This window comes from Sceloporus undulatus, chromosome 6 (genome assembly GCF_019175285.1).
Source record: "Sceloporus undulatus isolate JIND9_A2432 ecotype Alabama chromosome 6, SceUnd_v1.1, whole genome shotgun sequence".
Classification (NCBI taxonomy): Eukaryota; Metazoa; Chordata; class Lepidosauria; order Squamata; family Phrynosomatidae; genus Sceloporus; species Sceloporus undulatus.
The window spans coordinates 149,003,757-149,027,941 of NC_056527.1; the positions used below are offsets into that span (position 1 = coordinate 149,003,757).

The 24,185-nt window shown below is 41.3% G+C and overlaps 1 protein-coding gene across 4 annotated transcripts in view; it reads left to right on the forward strand.

Annotated features, from left to right (window-relative positions):
• The window catches only part of OTUD7A (OTU deubiquitinase 7A), a 69,628-nt gene that overhangs the window by 22,407 nt on the left and 23,036 nt on the right, over positions 1 to 24,185 (forward strand). For 2 of the 4 annotated variants that reach the window (XM_042476989.1, XM_042476990.1), the window contains exons 2-4: positions 9,145 to 9,289; positions 16,195 to 16,349; positions 22,113 to 22,298. In XM_042476989.1, the coding sequence (XP_042332923.1) occupies positions 16,265 to 16,349; positions 22,113 to 22,298 (271 nt within the window). In that variant the 5' untranslated portion in view covers positions 9,145 to 9,289; positions 16,195 to 16,264. Of the gene's footprint in view, positions 1 to 9,144; positions 9,290 to 16,194; positions 16,350 to 18,187; positions 18,229 to 21,110; positions 21,167 to 22,112; positions 22,299 to 24,185 lie in introns of those variants that run through there. The other 2 variants (XM_042476992.1, XM_042476991.1) reach the window with 2 other exon arrangements.

Consider the following 24,185-nt stretch of genomic DNA (forward strand, 5'->3'; position numbering starts at 1 on the left):
TGTGTGTGTGTGTGTGTGTATTTCCATTGGTCACAGCAATTCATGCAAAAATATGTCATATATTTAAGTTTTTCATTGGGTGCAGCAATTCATGCAAACACATGTCAAATACACACACACACACACATGTTTCATTGGTTGCAGCAATTCATGCAAACACATGCCATATTATATATATATATGTGTGTGTGTGTGTGTGTGTGTGTTTTTCATTGATTGCAGAATTCACGCAAACACATGTCAAATATATATGTGTGTGTGTGTGTATTTCCATTGGTCACAGCAATTCATGCAAAAATATGTCATATATATATATAAGTTTTTCATTGGGTGCAGTAATTCATACAAACACACGCCATATATATATGTTTTTCATTGATTGCAGAATTCATGCAAACACATGTCAAATATATAAGTTTTTAATTGGACCCATGTCAATATATATGTGTGTGTGTGTGTGCGTGTGTGTGTAGGTAATTTAGCACCTTCCAGGGACTAACCATGTGAAACCTTATTTTTCTATGCCTGACCGAAAAGAAGGAAAGGACAGATGCTTCCCTTTTGAGATTCTTACTCAGATGGAGGATGGAAGGGATGTATTTTTTGGTATCACCTTCAAATCAAAGGACAGCTAGCATCCATCAAGATGAGATTTTTTGAGCCTCGAAGGCTTAGTTTGCCCAAGAAGAGATTAATGCAATGATGGGGGAGATGCTGAGTCTCTGGCAAGCTGTCATGCGCTGCGCAAATCTTTGTAGCGGATGCAGAAAAATGTCATCTCAACATCTGTATCTCTCTGCTTTCATTTAACGCTGAGGCTGAGCTGTATCTCTTTTAGCAAAAGTGTATTTTTAATCTTATCTCTCTTCCCGGAAAAAACAACGACGCCCTGTGCGTTATTTCCAGTACGTTGAAATGAACTATGACACTGGCGTGTAATGAATGATTGGAAATGGTTCCCTGACCTGCTGTAGCTCAGCGAGAGATGACTATGAGTAACTACCTCCAGTAATGAAATAGGTTGACTGTCTTCATTCTGGAGCGCTGCTGGGAAGTCATCTTCAAATGAAATGAAATAGAAATGTGAGCACAAAATAAAGCAAGGATGCATCTACGCTGCAGGACGGATGCAAAATTTGACACCGCTTTAACTGCCGTGGCTCCATGCAATGGACTCCTGGGATTTGTAGTTTTGTGGGGAATGGAAAGGTTTAGATGTCCATGGATTGGGATGACAAACTGGATATATATTAGTGTTTCATTGGTTGCAGCAATGCATGCAAACACATGACTAATCCACACATCCATAATATTCCATAATCCATAATATATCATAATGCTGCATATATGTCAAAAACACACAGCAGAAATAATCCAGTTTGAGGCCACTTTGGTCCAAAACACACAGCAGAAATAATCCAGATTGACACCACTTTAACTGTCCTGGCTCAGTGCAAGGGAATTCTTGCAACTGTCCTTTTGGGAGACGTTTAGCCTTCTCTCTGGAGCCACAACAATAAACTACAAATCCCAGGATTCCATAGGATGCAGCCGTGACAGTTATTAAAGCAGTGCCAAACTGCATTAACCCTGAAGTGTAGATGCAGAATAAGATGTACTTGTATTGTAGTATATATGATGACTGTGGTCATCAAAGCACACTGCAGAAATAATCCAGTTTGAGACCACTTTAGCTGCCTTGGCTCAGTACTATGGAATCCTGGGAATTGTAGTTTAGTTCGGCACCAGAGCTCTCTGAAAGCGAAGGCTAAAATGTCTCACAAAATGTCAGTTCCCAGAATTCCGTTGCACTGAGCCAGGACAGTCAAAGTGGTGTCAATCTGGATTATTTCTGCAGTGTGTTTTGGACCAAAGTGGCCTCAAACTGGATTATTTCTGCAGTATGTTTTTGACCTCTATGCAGCATTAAGATATATTATGGATTATGGCATATTATGGATGTGTGGATTATAATCCAGTTTGTCATCCCAATCCATGGACATCTAAACCTTTCCATTCCTCCAGGTGAGCGCTCTCCATAATCTATTGCTCCCAACACTTAAATACTCAAAACCGCAAACAGGTTGAGTTCCTAAACCCAACATTTTGTTCCTTTTGTGTGCCCAGATAGACAAACTCCAAATTTTGTATTGCATGCACATTAATAATTCTGCATTTCCTTTGCCAGTGCCCTACTTTGTTTCGGACTTTCCCCTGTACTAGCTTTATACTCTTGCACCGAAAAGAAGATTGCAATGCATTTTGAGGCTGGACGGCAAGCGGACCAAACCAACAAAGCCAGCGGGAATTGCTCAGGAGAACAGAAAGGGTTGGAAGGATGGAGCAACCCTTGGAAATGTTCATTCTTGGGGTTTTCTTGGAAAGATTCATTCACCAAAGGTTTTGCCATTGCCTTTCTCTGAAGCTGAGAGAGAGTGACGTGTCCAATGGGTTCCCAAGGCTGAGCGAGGATTCGAACCCAGAACTCCAGACTTATAGTCCTACACTCAAATCACGACACCATGCTGGCCTTTTGTCTGACACGGAGCCGATATTTAAGATATAGACGCACATTGCTGAAGGATATTTTTAAACATTTATCTGCTCCGTTTGATAAATCGTAGCCCTGTGCGACGATGGAAAATTGATCCCGCTTGCAGTGTTTTTGTGTGTGTGCGCCATTAATGTACTGTTAAGTTGAATTATAGGCTACAGTTACCATAGCAATGGCCACCTTTTTTTAAAATGGCAGTGCCTCCGTCATGTGCGGCGCAATCACTATCGCTTTTATAGGTAATGGAGAGTGCCCTTTTGCCGTTGCCATGCACTGAATTTGGAAGGAGGAGGTTAGCATTCAGTATAATATTTGGATAAACTAGACTTTCCCCAGGTACTTACTGAGTTCAATTTGGGTTGAAGACAAGCAATGAAGGCACAGTGTTGGAAACCAAACACTAAAATGTTTAATTGTAGCATGCATTCGAAAAACTGCTGTTAAGATTTCTTTGCTGATTTGGTTAGTTGTTTAAAATGGAATATTTGGAATATTTAGGAGAACTGGTTCAATGAGCCCAGATTTTTGCTGCTACTTTTATAATACTGTTTTACCGATACGTTCCTCATCGCTTTCATTTCATTCCAGATTAATAATAATAATAATAATAATAATTTTATTTCTTTCTTTCCACCTCTCCTTACTGCTCAAAGTGGGTTAGAATCTAGTTAAAACACAATCATTACATAAAATACGCATATTATTAAGCTGTATCTCTACACAATATTTATATTACAATGCGTAGGACAATAATTTAATTTAATAATTTAACAGTGTGTGTGTGTGTGTGTGTGTGTGTGTGTATAGTTTCCTAGGTGGAGCTTTTAGTTGATGTATTAGTTGCTGTTTATCTCTGGTCTCTTGGTATTATTTCTCCATCCTGTAATACCAGTCTCAGATATTAGTGGTTCTGGAAATGAAAGGCGATACAAAAGCTAACAATGCAATATGTTCCCTTAGTGTTTCTAGTTAAGCCCATTTTAAAGATACAGAATAGATAACAAACTGAACATTAATGCATTCAATGTATAACTTAAACTCAGTTATGGCTGCACTTTTTCCCAATGCATCTATTTACTTGGACATTCCTGTGGGTTCAAGGAGACTTCCAACAAAATATTAATAGTACAGTAAATTAAAACTCAGTTTCCATATGCTCTTGAGAACAGATAGTAGAAGCCACAGGATAAAAATACAGGTTGAGTTTCCCTTATCCAGAATTCCAGGATCCAAAATGTTCCAAAATCCAAAATTGTCCGCATAGATAGCTGAGATAGTTGCTTTCTGATGGTTCAACGTACATAAACTTTGTCTCCTGCACAAATTTATTAATACATAATATTACCTTCAGATTATGTGTATTAAGGTGTATAGGAAACATAAATGAATTTCGTGTTCAGCCATGCGGACCATTTTCGATTTGGGGACAGTTGTCTCCCTGGGCGGCTGAGATGGTCCAATGTTCCCAAACTTTGGAAATTGTATATACAATTGTACATAATTGTATTTAAAATTTGCTTTAGGCTTATGCGTATAAGTGTCAATGGAACATAAATGACTTCCATGTTTAGACTTGGGTCCCATCTCCATTAGATAGATGCAAACAATCCAAAATCCCCAAAAATAAAATATTAAACAAATTTAAAATCCAAAGCTGTCCAACATTTTGCATAAGAGAGACTCAGCCTGTAATGCGATTGAGCCTTTTTAAAGCAATATAGATTTTATGGTTCATATTAAGAAGCTCGATTCAAGCAAAAGCTGGTCCAAGTGTCACGTCCGAAAATGTCGAAAGAAGGATGGACTGGATTGGAAGTGTGCTTTGGGTGAAAGAAGCAAAGGCAAGTCTAGGAGGAAGAGAGAAAGAGGACAAAGGGAATGGATAACCTGAGCAGAATTTTAATGGTCTTAAGTGAAGCCAAATTAGATTTGCCAAAAGCCTGAGAAGAAGTGCATGTATTATTAGTCTAAGTGCAAAGTTACAGACAGGCGATGTTGCAATGTGAATGGAAAGAAAAGTTGACATGTTTAAAAGTCTCAAACGTGCCCATTTTGCTGTGAAGTCTGGATAGGTAACAATCTCCAGTTGATACTGATCTTCCCCAATATTTGGATAAAATGGTCAGGAAAAGATCATTGCATGGGGATATCAACCCATATTTACAGCAAGAGTGAAAAATTCATGATGCTTGTATTTGAAAGATGAAAATGTTGGTGTTATTTGCCTGTCTGAATCTGCACAAGTGAGGTCAAAGGATTAAACACTGATGGAGAATAAGTCGGTTACAACTAGACATTCGTGTCAAAGAAAAACCTTTACCTTTTACACTGTAGTGTGGTGTAGTATAATCTTACTTAGGACTTTATCACACGGGAGGCAAGCGTCATTAAATCGGCATTAAATCCCATCAATATTGGGCAATAACGGGTTGATTTTTATATCCCATCATGCGACGTTGCTATTATTACGTGAATAAAGTGGCAAAACCACACCACTTTTTATTCACAGGAAAATCCCATGAATAAAAAGCGGCACAATTTTGGCACTTTATTCATGGGATATTCGTATTTTGTGGCTGTATTCATGGAATAACGGTGGGATAATGGCAACATCGTGCAAAAATCAACCCATTGAGCGACATTGATAGGATTTAATGCTGATTTAATGATGCTTGCCTCCCATCTGATAAAGTCCTTAGAATTTGCACATGGCCCTAAACTATGAGATATGATATAACAATAGTTGTATATTGTGTGTGTGTGTGTATAGCTATACTGCTCATCCCCAATAAATTTGATGCATTTTGAGACACCAAGTGCATCCACACTTAGGAATAATGCAGTTGGACACCACTTTTAAGTGCTGCAGCTCCATCCTATCGAATCCTGGGATCTGTAGTTTTACAAGGTCTTTAGCCTTCCTTGCCAAAAGAGCGCTGGTGCATCACCAAACTACAAATCCCAGGATCCTGTAGGATGGAGCCATGGTAATTAAAGTGGTACCAAACTGCATTATTTCTACAGTGTAGATGTGCCAGCTGAAAGCCATGCAACTGCAAATGTTGATGGTCAGCTGAAATGCCATTTTCAACACTTGTCTCTATAAGTAGGGAATTCTTTCTGTTCTTCAAACATTTGGGAATTCCCTCAGCATTTATATTTCCATTAGCATTCACCGAAATTTCAGAGAGACATCCAGGTTGACTTGTTTTCAACTGCGCCTGAATATATTTAGGAACGAAAGACGCCCCTGAAATTCAATTAGTTTATCATTTTAAACCATTCTGGCAATGGCTCTTTGCCATCAGTTACAAGAGGTTCCGAAATCTCTCTTATCTTTTGCATGAAAAGAAACTTTGTTCCGTGCACAATACAATTTAAAATCAGGTTCTTTGGAGAAGGTGAATCTGAAACAGAAATGAATTTTGTGTTGAGATTTGGGTCCCATCTCCAAGGCATCTCATTATGTATATTCAAATATTCCAACCCCCAAAATAAAACTGAAATTTGAAACACTTCTGGTGCCCAGCATTTCACATACGGGAAACTCGGCCTGTAATGATAATTAATAATATTTCTTCTTTATCTCAAACTGTTCAATAGAGATTAAGTCTCTCTTTCTCTCCCATTCGCACATGTTCTCTCCCCCAAAGGCTTGTTTTTCAATCAATAGCAATTTCATTCTATTTCTGGCGACCAGACATTCCCATTTTTGCAACAATATCCAAACATTGTCCACCGCTCAGTCTTTCTGGTACTGAAAGAACAAAATGGGTCATCGAATGGGAGTCGTTTCAACAGAAGGAGAGCAAAGAAATAATCAAATCCGCTCTTTTATCTTCAAATAATAACAACAATAATAATAATATTAACAACAACAACGTTTATTTATAACGTCCTTTCCACCAAAGAGCGTTAACAACAGAGTATGATTTTAGAGATATATTTAATCATGTAATGTTGTTGCTTTAGACTGTACGTCGCTTATTTTATTTGACCCTTGCAATCTAAAGCGCTGTGCAAACTTTATGGCGCTCTATGAATAAATGTTAAAAATAGTAATGACAAACACATACACAATTTTAGTCAAAAAATGGGCTAGAAAACCCCAAGGGTCAATGTAAGTGATGTATATATATAGTTAAAGTGTGTGTGTGTGTGTGTGTGTGTATGAACCATTTCCTGGTGAAAGACAAGAGCACAATCTGTCCTGGAAGCACCAGCCTTTAGGGTAAGCAAAAACAGTTAATAATAATAATAATAGTAATAGTAATATCCAGCACCTTGATCCTTCCATATTTAGAGAACACTGCTTTGACTACTATGGGGCTCAACAGACCGCCCTAAAATGGCAGACTAGAGACTCCTGTTTTAACTTTGTTTTAACTTTGGCAGCAGCCAAACTGTGTGGCGTCCGTCCGGAGTAAAAAGAACCTGTGAAAAGTGCACTCCACATGCCATGACTGTACCTGTTGCACATCCATGACGTAAGTGTGGCACCCAGAGGTGTGGACGCAGTGCCGCGTTTGCGTCATGCATGCGTGCCCCATATGGACGGTGGCACGTAAAGATGGCACCATCCATACATGCTAGGGTTCTGGAATGTGTGGATGCTGCATGCTCCGGAACCCTAGAATTGGCCCCAGGCCTCCCCAAACTGGCGGTCTGTACCGGGCCACAGTCTCATTGCTTTGGAGTTCTGGGACTCTTCTGGACTGTGCGGAATAACTGAAATAAAACAAAAACCCATCATTGATAGCTTTTTGTGGTTTTTTTGGGCTATGTGGCCATGTTCTAGAAGAGTTTATTCCTGACGTTTTGCTGGCATCTGTGGCTGGCATCTTCAGAGATGAAAAAACTATGCCGACCATGAAAGCCTTCAACTTCCCATCAGTGACACCTTTGTAAATAAGGTATCTTATGTATAATTTGAAAGAAAGTGCTTCTGAGCAGTACCCTAAGCCCTTCATCTGATCCTTTCATATTTAGAGAACTCCTGCCTTGTTCCTCATTCTCCTCCATTTGGTCTCTGCCGCCCACCCATTCCTAAATGTCAAACACAGTGATGGCGGTTTAGAAGTGAAGGTTTAATCCCATTGCTCTCTATTTAATTACCTTTGCAAAGTGGTATCACCAAATCACCAAAGCCGCACTGGTTCCCAGAGAAAGATGCCTGTCACGTGTGTGAGCGATGCAAGGGAAGGTTTTGCAGCTCCCATTTTGATGCAAGGTGCATTATCCTGCAAATGTTTCCCTGCAGTACTTCACAGGGAATGAAAGCTTTTAGCTATTTAGCGGTTGTGTGCCGTCTCTCTGCAGTGGATGGATGGATGGGGTTGAGTGCACAGAGCATTTAAAATCCTCCACTTTTCTTCCCCTTTGGCTAATTGTTTCTGTTCAGTCCTTTGTCTCAGCCACACGGCGCAATGAAAGCTTGCGCTACTACTAGGTTCCTTTGTTTTCAGGATCTGGAGGACCCATTCCCACTTACAAATAAATCGCTTTGCAATCCGAATCGATGGATCTGTTCAGCAGCAGAGTGTGGTTCCCACTACATTTGCCCCAGTTGCATTTTCTTGCTGCAAAATAAAATAAAATAACCCACTTGTGGTTCACATTGATGAATGCATCAATTCAAAATGGACCCACTCCAGCCGGATGAAGGGCAAATTTAAATAGATTCTGATCCGCATCTGGTTCACACTTGCGCGGAAATGATTTATCCAAAAAGACGCGGAAAAAATCAGCATCAAAAAGACATGAGTCTAGCACATGGCCCCCTCTCCGAATAGCTTCAGCAATTCGGTTCAAGCCCGATCCAGTTTAAAAGGTAGTGCGAATGAGGCCAGAGATTATACAGGAAGGTTCTACTCCCCTGGAGTGAACAGACGTCCTCCTTTTCCAGGACACGTCCTACATTTCAACCTCCTGTCCAGGAAGAATTCCAAAATGTTCTCCATCATGAGCATGACCAAGGGGTCCATTGAGTATCGGCATGTTTGCCATTCCCATTCAAGAAACGCCTCTCCTTGGCAGCCTGTCCTTGCTGCAAATAAGGAGATGGGATGGATCCTTCTAAAGTTCTTTTATTCTTAGAAGCCGCTGCAGATGAGACTCGCACCCAGAGCTCAGGGTGCGTTGGTTTCTTGGAAGGGAAAAGGACAGCAAAGGTCTTAGGCAATGGGATGCTTGAGGACACATTAAAAAATATTGAAAGGGTCCCCCCTCCTTAATTTCAGCACAATGGACAAATGAAAGGAATAATTCATTGATTCGATCAAGGGGTTGTTGGTGGCAAGGTACAATTTTAAGCCTTGGTCTTACTCAGAGTTCTGTAAGCATCTTGCAAGCCAACGAGGCATTTTAACAAAGATAGGTTCATCAGGAAAATATGACTGAGTACCTAATAAAAATCAGTATATGTAATATAGCTGTAAATAAACCACATTGGCACAGTTGAGTGCAAAATAGAAGTATTCAGCAAACGTATGAACTTGGCCACCAACTGAGAAAACAAAACAAAAACCTGGGCAAATGCAAATGCCTGTTGTGAAGATTTTTATTCTAACAGACTTTCTGTTTTCTTGCAGATTTCTCAGGGGTCCCAAGTTACTCCAACGTCCATCTGATGCAAGCTCCTGCGATAAAAATGAACCGTCTTCTTTACCAAAAACGAGCGCTATAAGGTCCATCTGACGCATGGCCCACCAAAGCGTTGCTAACAGTCTATTGAAAGTAAGTCAGAGAAACCACTTAAAGGCAGCTTCAATCTTCTTTCTAACTATTCTTGGGTCAACAGCCAGCAGCCCTATCCACACGAGAGAATTGGCATGCGCTGCTGTTTGTTTTTAAACGAAAAAAGATCTGATGTATAGATCGTAGCAGGAGATTGAGATGTGGCCCTCGCTACAAGTGTGGTCACAAACCTTATGAGAAAGTATTTTAGACCTTCTCTTTGTTGGTCGCACTGGAAATGTGCAGCAATACTCAATGAATCATTGGCAATGTGAAATGTATTGGAGTGTCCATCTTTTCTCCTGGGTTTTTAGTTTGACCATTGGACCATTTGTTTATTAACTTATTTCACATTTGTTTTATGATCCCATTTCTTTTCAGAGTAGGGACACATCACAGTATTTTTGATAGCCCCAATGCTGAAAAACACAATGGCCTTTGTGATCCCTTCCAGTTCTAAGATTCTGTGATTGTAAACACAGGAGTTTATCACACTGAGGCTGATTTCAGCATTAAAGAGTGATTAAAGCACATTTAAAGCATCCCGCAAATGAAATGGAAATGGCAAGTAATTGCGCGAATGACTATCACACGCAATGGCGCAAATAAAGTGATACTGGAAATGCATTGTCACCGAAATCCTCAAAGTAAAAGGATGCGTGCTGATGCTTCTTTGTGTCCACTTTAATGGCGGGTTTTGTGTGACATCGTGTGAAATTGTATTGCATAATTACACGATTTTTCTGGGATATTCGCGAGATAAACTCCCGATCTGCTTCATGTAATAAACTCCTAAGAAACAGAATCCATGGGAAGCTTAAATTATTTCTCAAACTACTTCGCCCAAAGTAGCGCACTGAGGTCCTCTGGGGAACATTGACATCAACCAGCCAGGACAAGACTGGCAATTGTCACAAAAAAGACCTTTTAGTCGGTCACCTCTAGACTATGGAATATGGAATATCGATATTATGGAATATTCGGATTGGCATGGAAGCAACAAATCAAGCCTGTGGAGTAATGGGGTGGCAGCATGATTGACTGCTTATTAATGGGTTTTCTTGCCAATGAAAGGATGCCCCCTAACAACGCTTTGGAGGCACAGCAGCAATGGGTTGGAGGCAACATTGTTCAATAGGAACTGCCAAAGATACTTTTCTCTTACTAAAATTGTGGTTTGAAACCCACATGTGATAAAGTCCAGCGTCTCCCAGACTCAGTCCTGAAGAGAAATGCCCCTCAGAAGTTGCTATTTGTTCTTCCAAGGAAGCCTCAACCAGAGTCAATAGAAAGGTATGGAAACATTCTTTTGGGGAGTCACTTTTGGAACATTTTTGGATCTATAAGGACCTGTTCACTCTTTGCATATAGCTGTCCGACTAGGATTAAATCAGCACATACCAAGGAAAAGAGTGAATGTGGCATGCAGATAACAGATAAGCACACCTGCAATCTCCCAAAAGATTTAAGACTGAGATTCGAAGTCGAAAGACTCCCGCAATACCGCAAGACGATGATTAAAAATAAAAAATTCAATTGCAATTTTTTATGTAACTGAATGCTTTAAAGACTGTCCCTTGGGGAAGATTGCATTATCTTTATTTTGCCGGAAAGATAATCAGATGCTGCATTGAACTTCATAAATTGCTTTTTTAAATTGATTTGTTTTCCTATTTAATTTTACCATCTTGGTCCCGGGCAGCGTTTCCCTCCCCTCTCTTCCCTCGCTATCTATTGTGATAGCAAGCGGAGCCGTGCGCAGCTGGAAGTCTTTCTACTATGTGTGGCTACAAATCACAGAGGCACATAAATCCAGACAAAGAGAGTCTGCTCCCCAGCGAGGAGCCAAATAGCTTCTGCCGAGACCCCATGTTCTTAAAGCTGGGAAGAGAAATCAACAGCGATAATCAGACGCCGGAGCTTCAACATGTTTTGAAGAATAGATGCTTCAAAATGCAGTGACCACATTGCCGTCTTCCCTGGTCACAGGTTCTGTTCTCTTAAAATAAAAGGCTGGCAAACTAGCTTTTGTTACGTCTTTTCAGTTTCGTTCCAAGATACAGCGTTTAGTGTGTTTTTCCCCCCGCCAGTTTTGTTCTGTTCCACGCATAATGGCCAGGAAATTGCTCTGCACAATGTATGGTTTGCATTTCTAAGTTGAAATAGCAATTGCCACCTGTTGGCCAGTGAAGTAGAGTCACTCGTTCCTCATAGGTCTCACTCAATGGAAGTCTCTGAATTGTTTGCATTTAACCCTAAAGACACCGGATCCTGTTCAATCTTGGAAGCTGAGCAGAGTCACCTCTGGTTAGTATTTGGATGGGATGCCAAGGAATGCTAGCTGCTATGAGCTGCATTTCAAAAGAAGGAACTGGTAAAACCACCTCTGAGCATTCCTTGCCTAAGAAAATCCTCTGAAATTTGTGGGGTTGATATACAGTGGTGCCTCGGGTTACGAAATTAATTCGTTCCGCGGCTAATTTCGTAACCCGAAAAACCTTCGTAACCCGAATTGCCATAGGCGCTAATGGGAAAAAAAGCCGCGGCTCTGCCGCGGCTCCATTTAAACAGCGCCAGGGTTTTTTCGTAACCCGAAAAAACCTTCGTAACCCGAAACAATAAATCCCTATGGGATTTATTCGTATCCCGAAAAATTCGTAACCTGGGTAATTCGTATCCCGAGGTACCACTGTACGTCAATAGGTGACCTGAAGTCACATGCGCATAGAAGTAAGGCCTAAATACCCAGAAGGGATCTGATTCCATCTGAACTTGGAAGCTAAACAGGATCAGCTCTGGTTAGTATTTGGAAGGGAGACTACCAATGGATACCAGGTGCTCTAGACTCTATTCAGAGGAAGGAACTGGCAAAAACACCTTAGAGTTTGCCTAAGAAAACCCTGTGAAATTTGTGAGCTCACCATAAGTCAACCTGTGACTTGAAGGCCCATGCACCCAACCTAAAAGCAACAGATCCTGTCTGATCTTGGAAGCTAATCAGAGTCACCTGTGGCTGATACATGAATGGGAGACTGACAATGAATCTCAGGTGCTCTTAGGCTCTATTTCAGGGGAAAGAACTGGCAACACCACCGCTGATTGTTCCTTACCTAAGAAAACCCTATGAAATTCATGGGGGTCATCATAAATCGACGGGCGACTTGTACACACACAATCTGGAAGATTGCAATCTGGAACATTGGTCCTGGGTATATTTTATAAGTAACTGCTTCCAGGGAGCCTTCTTATGGGTACGTGAATTAGAAAATAACAGATGATTGGGAATCCTGTAGCCATCTATGTGTTGCTGAACTGCAAGTCCCAGGACTCTTTGCGATTGGCTATGTTGGCTTGGGATGCAGTCCGACAACACTGCTAGGTCCCACAATCCCAAACCCCACTTTCCACCAGTCTAGAAGTCAGGAAACGTTGCTCCTGTGTATGTTTTAATAAGTAACTGCTTGCAGGGAACCTTCTTATGGGTATGTGAATCAGAAATTACAGTTGGAAAGGGTCCCAAACAGTCCATTCTGCCATGGAGGAAAACACAACCAAAGCATCCCTGAAATATGCCTATCCAACGTCGGTTTAAAGACCTCCAAAGATGAAAAGTCTAAATTATTTTTAGACTGGGTATAACGCATTGATTGATTGATTGATTGATTGATTGGATTTGTATCTATGCTGATATCATACAATCCTAGAGCTGGAAGAGACCACAAGGGCCATCCCCGAATTTTAGTACTGCAAGTGTTTCCTGAGCTTTTGGACCCATGTTTCCTGATCAAGATACAGAAAATTATGTCGCGTGAGTCTATCTCATTACTCAGTGGGCCTGCTCTAATTGAGACTTAACAATAGGGTTGAGGCCCACGTGTGTAACGTACATTCCCTTATCTTTACAAAAACAAGTTTGTATTTGCATTTCCACAGCTTAGGAGTGTAGGTTCCATTAGCTACCTACGGATGAGTTCCTGTGCCAATGAGTCACTGTCACATACTGGTGTGGTTGTTGCTTTTCTCGGCAACTGGGTTATACAGACAGCTGGCATGAAGTTGCTGAATGCACATTGCATCGCTGAAGCTGAGAACAGCCCCACCATTGTGCACAGGAAACTGGATTTCCTACCTCTTGAGAAAGACCTCTGAATCAAATACAGTGCTCCCTCGGGTTACGAAATTAATTCGTTCCGCGGCCGCTTTCGTAACCCGAAAAGCCTTCGCAAGCCGAAAACCCATAGGCACTAATGGGGAAAAGCCGTGATTTCGTGTGAAATAGCGCCGAAAAGCACCAAAAAATTTTTTCGTAACCCGAAAAAACATTCGTAACCCGGAACAGTTATTTCCTATGGGATTTTTTCGTATCCCGGAAATTTCGTAACCTGGGTATTTCGTATCCCGGGGTACCACTGTATGCCTAACTGGATATATTCAATATTGTAGCGTGCCTGAAGTATTCTTTTTAATTTGACACCCTTCTTGGTAAATATATAGGTTTGTGCTTGCTTACAATGCAATGCAATCCAGTGGAATCGACAGAAGTAGATATAGATGGACTTTGTAAAAGTATCTGCTTGGCCATTGGCAAAATTATGGTTCTGTAATAGATATTCCGGTCCAGTAGGACTCATGTTATATTCTTACCAATTTGTTGTATTGGGAAATTGTTATTACAGGTTGAGCCGACATTATCCAGAATTCCAAAATCCAAAATACTCCAAAACCCAATGCTTTTTTCATGGATGGCTGAGATAGGGAACACCTTGAGTTTTTGATGGTTCGGTGTACACAAATTTCGTTTCATGCTCAAAACTATTCAAAATATTGCATAAAATTGCCTTTAGGCTATGCATATAAGGTGTATATCAGTGATTCCCAAACTTTGAATCTCCAGATGCTTTTTTGGCGGGGTTCAACTCCCAGGAGCCTTAGCCAGCTTGGTCAAGAGTCAGGAATTCTGGGAGCATAAGTCTAAAACATTTGGAAGGCCAAAGTTTGAGAACCACTGGTTTATATGGTGTATATGAAACACAAATGAATGTTGTGTTTAGAATTGGGCCCCATCTCCAAGGTAAGCAAATGCAAAAATTCCAAAATCCTCCAAAATTGATAATATGGGACACTCCTGGCCCCAATCAATTGGATAAGGGAGACTGCGAGTCCTTGGTTTGGTTCCAGGATCCCCCTAAATCTGTGGATGCTCAAGTCCTATTAAATACAATGTTGTAGTAAAATGGTGTCCCTTACATAAAATGGCAAGATCAAGGTTTGCTTTTTGGAATTTATATATATTTAAAAATATTTTCAATCCATGGATGCTTGAGTCCATGGATAAAGGATCCATGGTTAATGGCAGCCCAACTGTACTTTTCTTTCCGAACATATTGGAATACTGGGACCGTTGACCCCCTTGACCTGTTTTAGTTTCCTACAAATTGTGCCGTTCAAGACCATATCCTATTTTATTATTAGTGGTGGTGGTAGTAGCGGTGTTTGGATAGGTGTGCGGCCCCAGATTAAGCATCCAACTGTGTCCTGGAGCCAGTGTAGTGTATTGGACTATGACTCTGGAGACCAGGGTTCGAATTCCAACTCAGCTATGGGAAACCCACTGGAAGACGTTGGGCAAGTCACACTCTCTCAGCCTCAGGAGAAGGCAATGGCAAACTTCCCCTGGACAAATCTTGCCAGGCAAACCCTGTGATAAGTTTGGCTTAAGGTTGCTATAAGTCATGAACCACTAGAAGGCACACAACAACAACAAAAAGTAGACACACCCTAGGTAGCTGAACTACTCTTTGGTATAGAAGTACATGGATGTGTAAGTCATTGCTATTACAGTTGTGACACGTTGTCAGGTTGCTTCTGACCTTGCTTGTGATGCAACAATGAGACAAAGTGTTCTATGTTGAGATGTGTCCCTCCAGATCATCCTAGCCAATGTGGATAGTCAGCTCACTTTTTCAATATGAGAAGTATCAGTCTGGGAATTGCACTGGGAGTAATATTCCTCATTCTTATTCTTGTTGTTGTGATTTTTATAATCAAAAGAGATTCTCTGATGCAGCTCTATCAAAGTCTGACAATGGTGAACCTTACCTCTCCAACAAAAGGGCCATCATCAGCACCAGTGGCTTTTGAAGGAGACTACGAAAAGCTGCACCAACCTTTTGAGGAATGTTGTACTATTTGTAGTAGCAGTAGTTCTCCTTTGATGGAGGAGAGTGGTTGTGAACATCAAATTTCAGAGGAGGAGGAGGAGAAGGAAGAAATCTTCGATACCACTGAAAGCGGAACATCCAGGCATGGATGAGCCAAATAAAATAATAATAGAAATGATGATGGAAAACTGTGAGCAAAGGCCTGTTGTTGTTTTACATAAAGTGCAATTTTGGCAATAAAAAGGTGATGCGACTACTGATACGACTAAAATTCCAAGAATACCACTGATGTATTGCTTTGTGGTTGTTCAGAATGTTTTATATTGCTTGTCAGCCTTGCAAAAGCACGCTAAGGTTGCATTTTTATCCCAGACCTGTTTGACTGTGGGTGCATCTACACTGTCAAAATAATGCAGTTAACAACCCTTTAAGTGCTGTAGCTCCATGCTGGGGAATTGTGGGATTTCTTGGTTTACAAGGCCTTTAGCCTTCTCTGCCCAAGAAGGCTGGTGCTTCCCCAAACTACAAATTCCAGGATTCTGTAGGATGGAGCCATGGCACTTAAAGTGGTGTCAAGATGCATTATTTCTTCACTGTAGACACAGCCCAAGTCACCATGGTAGCTATGCAGAGCTTCCAGAAACTCAATATTTTGCAATATTTAAAACTGAAGGTATTTAGAAAGCTGACTGAACGTATGTCCTCAACTTTCTCTACAGAGTTGCTTTGTTTTTCTCTCCACAGATGGACGCCTTGTAGCCTGTCGCCAAATCCTGCCACCGCTGCCTCTCCAGCAGCACCTCTACATGATCCCATGACTCTTGATATGGATGCTGTCCTGTCAGACTTTGTTCGGTCCACGGGGGCAGAACCAGGTCTGGCAAGAGACTTGCTGGAAGGTAAGAGGACAGAGACCTAACAAGTTACATTTTCCCCAATAACGCCCATGCCAGATTCCTTCTACATCTCACCCACATGTGGAAAAAAAAACCCACTAGCGTGATCAAAATAACCTTAACAAATTAGAAAGCTGGGCTAAAACTAACAAAATGAACTTCAACAGGGAGAAACGTAGGATACTATACTTGGGAGTAAAAATGAAATGAGCAGATATAGGATGGGGGACACCAGGCCTGACAGCAGTACATGCAAAAGGGATCTACAGTAGAAGTCTTAGTGGGTTTATATCCACAAAAGCTCATGCAAAAATAAAAACCAGTTAGTCTTAAAGGTGCTAACAGTTATATCCATGAAAGCTTATGCAAAATTAAAAACCAGTTAGGGGCTTGACAGGACGCCCCTTTTAGAAGTGGATTGGGGCCATGGTAACTACATGCTACATCCTCGATCTGCCCTTTTCACACCGTGGAAAGGGCGCCATAGCTGCTGGTGCCACGGCTTTTGGGTGCTCCTTTGACACTGTGTAATCTGGATGTAGCACCAGAGGAGCGCTGTGATGCAGCCCACCATGTGGTGGGGCGTGGGGCAGAGTCGGGGTGTGCATCACCCACTCCACCCCGATGCCGACCTTAATGGCCGGTCTGTCAAGGCTATTTGTCTTAAAATTGCTATTGGGTTCATATCCATGAAAGCTCATGCAGAAATAAAAAACCAGTTAGTCTTAAAGTTGTGCCATATTCCCTTCAGAACATGAGCCAGCAGTGTGATGTTGTGGCAGCTAAGAAAGCCAATGCAATTCTAGACTGCAGCAATAGCAGTAAAATGTCTAGATTAAGGGAAGTAATAGTCCCACTCTATTCTGCTTTGGCTAGGCTTCACCTGGAATAGAGACACCTTGTGTCCAGTTCTGGGGACCACAATTCAAAAAGGAAGTTGAGTATCTGGAGCCTGGTCAGAGGAGGGTGACTAAAATGGTGAAGGATCTGGAAATCACCAAGCCCTATGAAGAGAGATATAGGGAGCTGGGTATGTTTAGCTTGGAGAAGAGAAGGTTAAGAGGTGATACGATAGCCCTGTTTAAGTGTTGGAAGGGATGTCATATTGAGGATGGAGCAAGCTTTTTTTCTGATGTTCCAGAGAATCAGACCCAAAGCAATAAATTCAAACTACAGGAAAAGAGATTCCACCAAAACATTAGGATGAATTTTCTGATGGCAAGAGTTGTTTCAGAGTAGAATAGACTATCTCAGGGAACAATGGAATATCCTTTTTTGGAGGTTTTTGAACAGAGGCTAGTAATTCTCACAATCATCTATTTGGAGTGCTTTGATGGTATCTTATTGCATGACAGAATGGGGTTGTATTGGATGGTCCTTGGGGTCCCTTCCAACTCTATGATTCTATGTAATAATAAAGCGAAGGAGCCTCATTTCTTGCTATTTGCCAGTGTGCTTATACACTTGGTACAGCGTCAGCGATAATGTTCTGGAGTGATTATGCACCAAAATACAGCTTGGAATAAGGCGGTGCTGTTGGTGAACACCTAAGACTAAGATCCGTATTAGGACAAAAGAGAGTAAAACTTTGGTACAGTTTTTATGTTCTTGATTGGTATAATCCTTTGGGTGTTGTGAAAGAAATCAGATCTTAACAGATACAATGAAAACATCACTAGCATTGTAGAGCACATTTTTCTTTCCTGCATCGATGAGAGACACGCTTGTTCTTTTTTGTGCTAAACCATCTGCATGAGAACTTCTACTGCCACCTGCTCCTTGGAATAATTATCACCCACCTCCAGCTTGATGCATTGCTTCATCGGAGTAGGTACAATTTGCCACGCACTTCTGTAAACCACAACGGAACCAAATGAACACAGTTGGGTACACTGACTCAGCATTGGTTAAACCTGGCCAAATCCATTTTTTTTTTCATTATCTCCAAGGAGCACACATTCAAGACGTACAATCATACCCGATCCATGGCTGATGTGCAGTCAGCCCTCCGTATGCCATGGATTCTTCATCCACGGATACAACCGTCCATGGCTTTAAAATATTCAAAAGAGACATACATTCCAAAAAGCAAGCCTTGGTTTTGCTAATTTTATACAAGGACCATCTTTGTATATAATGGGACCTGAACATACAAGGATTTTGGTATCCATGGCTGATCCTGCAACCAAAGCCCAAGGGCCCTCTGTATACTGAATTAGTAACTAAGGCCTCATCCTTAGTTTGATTCCTATATTTAAAATGCAGTACCCACAGCCAAGTGACAACACATATTTACTCCAGCTAGCAAACAAACTCAAGTGTTAGGCTGCATCTGCACTGCAGAAATAATCTGGTTTGACACCACTTTAACTGCCATAACTCAGTGCAGTGGAATTCTGGGAACTGTAGTTGATTGTGGCATATTTTCACAGTCATTTGGTTAATGTCAAATTAAATTCTATCTAAAGATAGTCAAGTGAAAGCATGAGTGGAAAGGTGAAAGGATTATGCATTATATGACCAAAAGACAGATTGTTTTTAGAAGGCCCATGCAATGCATTCTCACATCTCAAGGTTGTTTGTGCCAAGTTGGGTAGTACAGTGTTTCTCAGGCCATCTGATGTGAGGGACTAGAAATTATTTTTTCCAGGAACGGTGCCATATTTATGCCCAGTGGCTATAATTTCCTTTCTTTCTTTCCTGGAAACTTTTCAGGGACCACTAGACGGTGGCTCCAGGATGCAAATCATTCCTAGGACCGCCATTTTGTGTAGCCTTGTGTCATATCCGATTCATATCGGAGAACGTGTGTCACTGTGCTTCATTGTATTTTTTAACAAAAGGTTGTGATTGTGTTCTAAAAATTAAAACGGATAGAGTGGGTGTTGTTATCTAGGGTTAAGAGATGGTTCTGGATCCCAATGGAAATGAGCATTTCAATCTCGAGGGCTTGAAGAAGCGACTTAATTATTGACGTCAGCTAGTTTTTGAGAGAGTGCCATTTAAAAGAAATGTCAGTCCCTAAACAGGTCTTGTGGATTGCCTCACAAGAACACATATTGAAGGATTCGAGCAATTTCTAACTGTCCTTTCAAAGATTGTTCAACACTTTCATCCTTCTGGTGCAAATGATGTCCCAGTTCAGCCGAATAAAATTAGAGGCATTCTGCTTAGATGAAAACTAATAATCATCCTCTGATTCCAGAGCCAAGAATTACTCATATGTCATTATCTGAATGCTTTCTTTGGCAGAGGTAGCTTCATCTCATGTAATTCCTAGCTTGAATGTTCTGGTTTACCCATTAACAATCCCGCTTTAGTTCTTTGGCTAGCATTTTTGCTATGTTAAAAAATCAAACCGTGGTGTTCTTGCTATTAACAATATTACTATTCCATGCGTAGGAGCAAAAAGTGAGATGACATTTTATTTGGAGTGACCACTTTCAGCAATTTTCAGAGAAGCAGCCATGTTAGTCTCTGGCTAACAAAGGAGGAGAAGCTGGAAGGAATGTTGCAGCGCCTTTAAAACTAACTAGTGTTTATTTTTGCATGAGCTTTCGTGGATATAAATCCACGAAGTGGTTTTATATCCATGAAAGCTCATGCAAACATAAAAACCAGTTAGTCTTAAAGGTTGCTAGTGGGTTTATATCCCCAAAAGCTCCTTTAAAATAAAAACCAGTTAGTGTTAAAGTTGCAAGTAGTTTTAGATCCATGAAAGCTCATGCAAAAATAAAAATCGGTTTTAAAGTAATACAATAGTGGGTTTATATCCACAAAAGCTCATGCAGAAGTAAAAACCAGTTAGTCTTTAAGGTGCTATCAGTTAAATACACAAAAGATCGTGCAAACATAAAGATCAGATAGTGTTAAGGGTGCTATCAGTTATATACATGAAAGTTCATGCAAAAATAAACACCAGTTCGTCTTAAAGGTACAAGTGGGTTTGTATTCATTAAAGCTCATGCAAAAATAAAAACACGTTAGCCTTAAAAGTGCTACTGGGTTTAAATCCAGAAAAGCTCATGCAAAAATAAAAACCCAGTTAGTCTTAAAGGTACAAGTGGGTTCATATCCTTGAAAGGTCTTGCAAAAATAAAATCAGTCTTAAAGGTAATAGTGGGTTTATAGCTACAAAAGCTCATGCAAAAATAAAAAACAGTTAGTCTTAAAGGTACAAGTGGGTTTATATCCATGAAAGCTCATGCAAGAATAAAAACCAGTCTGAAAAGTATAATATCCACAAAAGGTCATGCAAAAATAAAAATCAGTCTTAAAGGTAATAGTGGTTTATATCCACAAAAGCTTGTGCAAAAATAAAAACCAGTTAGTCTTAAGGGGGCTATCAGTTAAATACACGAAAGTTCATGCAGAAATAAAAACCAGTTAGTCTTAATGGTGCTACTGAGTTTATATCCAGAAAAGCTCATGCAAAGTTAAAAACCAGTTAGTCTGAAAGGTTCTCTCAGTGAAAAGCTCTCACAAACATAAAAACCAGCTAGTCTTAAGGGTGCTAGTGGGATTATATCCATGAAAGCTCATGCAAAAATTTTAAAACCGGCTAGTCTTAAAGGTGCTGCCACATTCTTTTCCCCACCGTCACCCTTTCAGCAATAAAACTGGTTGCCAAGGTTTGGGTTTCCGGATATTTTTAAACCAATTCTGTCAACTTCTTCCTGTGTACAAGAATGAAAAAACCAAAAAGGATCCCTGCTAATCTCTCCAATGCCGCTGCTGATTCTGAGAGATTGCACCCATGAACCCTGCAACGTTTACACAGGAAATGTGGCGAGCGAAGTGAAAGGCGCTCATGCTCAGTTGTGAGACAAATTTTGTTTCAAGTCCAACCCAAAGGCTCCTTCCCCTTGCCAGCCACCCACCCACTCTCACCGGGGATTGCAAAGTCACAAATGTGGGAATCTACAGGCCCATAACCCCTCTGGGTCTACACAATAAAGAGAACCACTTCTCCTTGCTGGGGATGAAAGGGTTTCAAAGGAGAACGCCAACGCCAGTGCCTCCCAAGACTAAATTCTGGTTATAGTACTGTTCTTTCTAGCAATAAAGCAGTAGAGTGGTAACTTTTCAGAGCATTTTCTTCTTTGTGTTTTTCCCTTCTAAATTGCTACCATGTAGAACAGTGATTCCCAAATTCTGGCCTTCCAGATGTTTTGGACTATGGCTCCCAGAATCACAGATCATTGGCCAAGATGGCTGAGGCTTCTGGCTGCTCAAGTCCAAATACTTGGAGGACCAGAGTTGAGGACTCACCGACGTAAACAGAGAAGGAGAGCCTTCATTTTTTTTGATAAGAGTTAATGCACAGTATGTATACTGACCTGTGGATAAGTCAGCCCAGATTTATTTGGGTAAACTTTTGGACTCAAATTTCTAGATTTAAATATGAATAGCGGATGAAGGTTTGGGATGTGGTAGGAGAAGCTGGAAACCAGAAAGGTGATGCGATAAACTAGCCAAGAGTGTCCCTATGAACCTGGGATGTTAACCAGTGTTTTAATAAATGTAGTGTGCTAGGAAGCTATTGTCTCTGTACAACCCACTATGGATAGATTGGAGGTTGTGGATATATCCTAGTTCCACCCTTTCTCTTTCTAATCATCCTTTGCAGTAATTTTTTATCCAAGGACCACTGTCCTGAGGTTAGTGATGGAGTCTATACACTACCTCCCATTGTCTGATACAAATCTGTGAAGCGTGCCTGTGGAAGTTGCATGCTGACGCTTCTCTTCCTTGGTCTCCTTTCAGGCAAAAACTGGGATTTGACGGCTGCTCTGAACGATTATGAGCAGCTTAGGCAGGTCCATACGGCCAACCTTCCCCAAGTGTTCAATGAAGGAAAGTATCCCAAACCACAGCAAGAAAGAGAGCCTTCCCAACAGGTGAACAAGGGTGAGCGTCCATCTCTCCAAAGGCAGGATGACATTGCGCAAGGTAAGGCACTTCAGGTTTGGAGCTCTGATAGGTGCAGAGGTAGGCTTTTATTATAGCTGTGTGGTGTCGTGGTTTGAGCATTGGACTGTGATTCTGTAGGTCAGGGTTCGAATCCCTGCTCAGTCATGGAAACCTACTGGATAACCCTGGGCCTACACCTCCAGTGCAAAAACCCAAGAGACAGATTTGTTTTGATTTGTTTGAGTTATGCAGCAGTTTCACCCTCAAACCCATGTGCTGAAACCGAGTCCTTACACCAGATTGGAAGATGAGTATAAAGTCTCCCCTCCTCACTCATGGATCTCAGATCCGCACCCTTCAATATCTGCAGAGGAGTGACCTCCACTACTTCCTATGGCACACGCACCTGGCACACACACCTGGCCACGCACACTGGGGCACGCCCCATCAAGCCTATGAGACTTGAATATGTGCAAGCCTCCACTTTCATGGGGGAGGGATCAGAACGAATCCCCCACAAAAACAGAGGGCCAGCTATATTTACTTATCAGGTTGTAATGGCAGAGCTACATGTATTAAGAGCATACACAATGCTGATATAATCAGTTTCTCTCCAAGCAAATTTAGTATACTCACAAGGCTCACCTTAGGGTCACTATGGCTGCATCCACACTGCAAAAACAATCCAGTCTAACACCACTTTAACTGCCATGGCTCAATGCTATGGGATTGTGAGAGCTGTAGTTCTGTGAGACACTGAGCCTTCTCTTTCAGAGAGCTTTGGTGCCACAACAAGCTACACTTCCCTAAATTCCATAGCATCGAGCCATGGCACTTAAAGAGGTGTCAAACTGGATTACTTCTGCAGTGTAGACATCAGTAATGACTTGAAGTCACACAACAGCAGCAGCAACAAGAGGCTCCTCCGCTGGCTGGTATGCTCTAAGCACACTTCCCTGCCTGTTTTGCATTTATTCATGCTTCTGAATCAGAAGGACTTGCAAATCATAGGCCCAGGGGTATTCCAGTGTCTCTAGACAACATAGCATAAAATCAGATGATGCTAGACTGTTTTTATGCCATAGGCTTTCATATGGCCTTTTAGAAAGAAACAGGCTCCGAGAATGAAGCATTTGGCTGCCTACAAGGCAGGGTGCGTTTCTGTTTTGTTTTTTGCAATCCTTATTTCTGTAGACGTTAAACTTGGCCAGAAAAGGAAAGGAAAAAAATAAATGCCAGAACCTGTCTTTAGATCTGAGCTTCATGATTTCTTCTGTCTCAACTATTTGGAGATTAAAGCCAACCTTGGTCTTTTTGATGTTTTGTCATGCTGCCAGGGGGTGGTTCTCTGATGAATTTTTATTTGATCGGTTGAGGAAGTTGGGATAATTATTACAGAGATTTCACGATCTGCTGGTCCCCATTTCTGCAGGGATGTTGTAGGAGCTCTCTGAAGCCATTTCTCCAAAGAACTCCTCTTTTACCGCGTTACATAAAAATAGAAACCTAGCAACGTTCCAGGGGACAGGTGTATAGGGACATTTCCCTAGGATTTCAAGTGCTGCGCTTGAGAGGGAGACGTATCTAGAGGTGGCAAACTAATTCTTCTTATATTGGAAGCAGGAATGTGGAAGCGATGAGCAAAGAGATAACTGTCTCCATCTCAGAAAAGTAGGTTGAGCATGGCACTGTAAGCATTCCTCCTAAGGATGCTTACAAGGCGGTAAACCCCCATTGAGTTCAGTGAGATGGTTTGAATGCTGGACTACGACTCTGGAGACCAGGGTTTGATTCCCAGCTTGGCCATAAAACCCACTGATTGACCTTGGGAAAGTCACATCCTCTCAGCCTTAGGGAAAGGCAATGGCACACCTCCAAGAAAATCAGCCTCAGGGAAAGGCAATGGCACACCTCCATGAAAAGGTC